Genomic DNA, 3,950 nt, shown 5'->3' with positions numbered 1-3,950 from the left:
CGCGCTTCTGAGAAGCGAATTGGCCGAATGACGCCCTTTATAGATTCGCCCTTGCATCCCCGCCCCTTCCTTTCCCGCCCTCCCTTGCGCTACGGGGCTACCTACGCCGGCCTGCACGGGACTCACTCTTGTGTCGTAGAGCGTCCCTTCCCGGCTCCCCGGTAGAGCGACCTTTTGAAATGACAGGGGTGAGGGGAATTTCTTATCTCACCAACTCCCCTCGATTAGCCCTCCCACACTGAGATTAAAGAATTTAATGAACGAGAATAAATTTAGGTCGCTTTTATTCGTTTGGAGTATTATTTCATTTCAGCAAAATTCTCATTAAATATCCGCCCCCAGCCTGAAAATGGTTTCTTCTGTGAATCCGTAATGAAGGAGGCGGGGCCGGTCGGGTCCTCCCTTATGGGTTCTCGGGGGCAGTGCTGGGACCATCCCCATCATGAATATGCAGTGATCTCGGTAAATATTCATGATTAGATCAAGATGGCGAAGCCAATTGCAGGTCCGGAAGTAGCCGATGTTTGTCTAGCGACCTCCGGGAATAAGTGGAAATCTCCCGGCCTATAGTGGAACGCTGTACGGAGTCTTGGACCTGAATGCGTGGTCTGAGCCGATCGAAGAAACCTCAGCTCGGGGCCTGCCCCAGGAGGAGGCCGGTCCCTGTCCGGGAGAGACCAAGGGACCGTGACAATCCGGGAAAAGCAGATCATGGGGAGGGAAGCCCTGGGGGATTCAGGGTCAAGAAATCTGAATATTAGGAACTGCTTCCCCTTCTAGAATATTTTCAGAAATGATTGTGGGGTGGATCCCCAGGGATTCTTCAATGAGAGCGGTGTAGGTAGGGCTCTCCCTCAAACACAGCGATGACACCAAATCCACAGCGACATTCAGAGTGATCCATGTTTGATGTCAGTGTCACATCACCATCTCAAGGGGGTGAGAGGAGGTCACAACCACGAAGAAGGGGAAAGAGACAGTCTCCTCCTCCCTCAATGTAGTTGCTTGCTCTGATGGTCTAAATTCCCCTAACACTTCAGCCCCAAAACTCTAACCAGCTGCTCAGGGAAATCCTCCCCCACTGCCCTGTGGTATCCTCCACCGCCTCATCCTACAAAAGCCTCAGGCCCTTCATCTGCTCCTCAGATCTTGCCCCTTATTATGTATGTCCTTTAGTTCCCAAGACTCAGCCTAGAGTCCACATCCCTTGTTTTCCAAGCTTGCTCCAGATCTCCCAAATAGTCCCCTCTCTACTCGGAGGTTATGTCCCTCTCCCACGCCAGTTCTTTTTCAGTCACTTGTTCTCCCAGGTACTCTCTTCAGTCTCTCCTTCTATTTCCCCTGCCCCCCACCCCACCCCCAGGCACTCAAATTCGATCTTATTCCTCCTCTTTCTTCTCCTCCTTCTCACAGCTGAGGTTCTGGGCAGTGATGATGGCGATGCTGCCCAACACAACTCCTGCCCCCATGATGTCAGAAGGTGCCACTGTCTCATAGAGTACATAATATTGCAGCATCAGGGCCACCACCACTTCAGAGTGCAGGACAGCACACACCAGCGCAGGGTGGGCCTTAGTGACTGCATAGCTCACACACACAAAAGAGACGAGGGCAAGGATCCCCACTGCCCCCACACAGCTCCAACTCAAGGGGTCATTGGGCAGGACGGGGGTCTGCAACACAAAGAGGCCTGGCACAGAGCCCACCAGTCCAACCAGGCCAAACAAGAAGGCCACTGTCGGTAGACAGGAGGGGAAGTGCAGTGAGCGATATACTAGAAGCCCCAGTGATAGTGCCAGGCCCCCCAGGAAAGCCAGCACATAACCCATGGCAGTGTAAAGGCCTGTGGTCCCCTCCTGCAGTGTTCCTAGGCCAGGTCCCACAATGATGATTAGTCCCAGGGTGCTGCCCAACAATCCACACCAGTCATAGCCACTGAGACCCTGGCTCTCCAGGCAGAGGGCAAGGAGAGCAGAGCAGACAGTGGAAGAACCTTTGCGAACAGTGGCAGCATTGCCAGCTGGCACCACCTGCACTGCACTGTAGGCACATCCAATGCTGAGAACGTTGAGTATGGCGTGGAGGCAGGCCCGGCCCCGGACATCAGAAGGTCCCAACAGTGGGTCACCACGCAGTTTAAGTAGCAGAGCAATGGGGAGGTGGAAGAGGCACCTACAGATGAGTAGCTCCAGTGAGGGCAAATGGGAAGCCTGGTAAGCCATACGGGAGAAGGGTCCCACGAAGCCAGCAGGCAGACCCCCACCTAGCAGGGCCACGAGCAGGCCCTTGGTGGCATCAGAGGGGCGGCAGCGTTGGCTTGGGGGGAGGTTGGGTGGAGTGGAAGGCGGTGATGGCTGGGTGAAGTCAGGCAGGTTGAAGTAGGGGTGACTGCCAGCCTGTTAGGGAGAAAGGAGCTCAGGCATGAGGGCATCCACAGCCTGGGAGACCAGGGACAGGGCAAATGCCAGGCTGGGGTCTGCAACCCTGTGGGACAGCAGGGGGCAGACTTTCTTGATGAGGAACTCTTAGAAGCTAGAAAGGGCCTGAAAGATGAATGAGGTACAGTGTAGGCCATGAGACTTCTAAAGCAGGAAGCAAGGAGTGAAGTCTTGGAACATGGGGTTTCTCTGGGTTAGTTGGTCCTTGGAGGAGAAAAAGAGGACCCAGGGTTGCACTGTTGGTTTGAGAAAAGAGAGGTGGCCTCAGATGCTATGTGTCTGTGTGATGTCACAGGTTCCAGGGACATGTAGGTACACCATTATAGATTTCATTTGTGGGTGTCTCTAGAACAGCTGGGATGTTTTAGAGAAAAGGGGGGAGGGGAGCTTCCAGGAGCTATAGGGAGAGAGGGTCAAGCTAACCACACCTGGCCTCCACACTCACCATCTTTCCTTGGACTTCCTCCTCTTCTCCTGGCTCAGGGGACCTGAGCCCTTCAGAGCTCCAGCCATTATGACCTGGTTGGAGTGGGATTCTTTCCTGGAATCTCCCTGAAGTGGGGGTGGGGGGCACTTCCTGGGACCAGGTGGGACTATTTTACCCATTGTTTCCAACTTTGCACCTGCATCTCCACTACCTAAAGTTTGTCTAATTCTGGTTTTTCCTTTGTGACGAGTTCGGTGAAGAGACTTTTTGTATTTTGTATGAATTGCTCACCTTGTTTCAGAAAGGTTTTAAGAAGATGAGCGCCAAGAACTGTCTCTGCTGCCCCCTAAGCTTTGAATTTTTCAACAACTGGTAGAAGTCTCTGGGATCATCCCTCTGGAGCCTCAGGAATGTGTTTCCTCAGTGTATGTACTTTCACCTGGTGCTTGGTGGAGTGTTCCAGGAGGCCCCAAGACCTCTGCATTTATGCACAGAAGGTGAAATGGATAAGTGGGGACAAATAAGTTGGTGCTTATCAGCCCTGGTGGTCACTGATGTGCTTGGCCCTTCAAAGCCCTAGACCTGGCAGGAGTCCTTGCACATTCCTGGGGAGGTTGTATGTGTATGTGAGCGCGTGCACGCGCGCGCTCCCGTGTGTGTCCAGGAGCTGCCCCTCAGTGTCCTCACCCCAGGTCTGTGGGTCCCCCTGGGCCTGCTTTTGAACCTGCCATGTTGTGTGCCTTCCCTCAAGAGAGGGTGTGTATGCCCTGGGTGGTGTGTGCACCGCAGAGTGAAGGGTGTGAAGGGGGGGAAGACGGAGGGGAGGGGGGGAAACCTTCCCAGAGAGTGGGCGATTGTGTGTTCCTCCAGGGGGCTAAAGTTCGGCCAGCGCCCCGTTCGGTGTCCACCAACCCGGTGGCCCTGCGCGGCGCAGTCCCCTTCGGGATCGGGCCCGGTGAAGGCCGTCGGGACCGCTCGCTCCAAGCCGGAGCTCGGAGTCGTATGTCGGCTACGCTGCGCCGGCCTCCTCTCGGCGGCGACGGCGGCGCTGGGGGGGGACTGTTTCCGGGGGTGGGGGTGGGGGT

General features: G+C 55.1%; 1 protein-coding gene across 1 annotated transcript; it reads right to left on the bottom strand.

The window, feature by feature from the left end:
* Window positions 1-1,339: 1,339 nt before the first annotated feature.
* LOC102830088 (solute carrier family 35 member G3-like) lies at window positions 1,340-2,963 on the bottom strand. The gene is made up of 2 exons (XM_006863372.1): window positions 2,884-2,963; window positions 1,340-2,396 (listed from the first exon to the last, which is right to left on the bottom strand). Exons 1-2 carry the CDS (start codon window positions 2,884-2,886, stop codon window positions 1,380-1,382), a joined length of 1,020 nt encoding a protein of 339 aa, XP_006863434.1. The 5' UTR covers window positions 2,887-2,963; the 3' UTR covers window positions 1,340-1,379.
* Window positions 2,964-3,950: the final 987 nt, after the last annotated feature.

The sequence above is a fragment of the Chrysochloris asiatica genome, unplaced genomic scaffold (assembly GCF_000296735.1).
Source record: "Chrysochloris asiatica unplaced genomic scaffold, ChrAsi1.0 scaffold00054, whole genome shotgun sequence".
In the NCBI taxonomy this organism is placed as follows: Eukaryota; Metazoa; Chordata; class Mammalia; order Afrosoricida; family Chrysochloridae; genus Chrysochloris; species Chrysochloris asiatica.
Note: the sequence above shows the minus strand (reverse complement) of the source record. Positions and strands in the feature narration are given on the sequence as shown.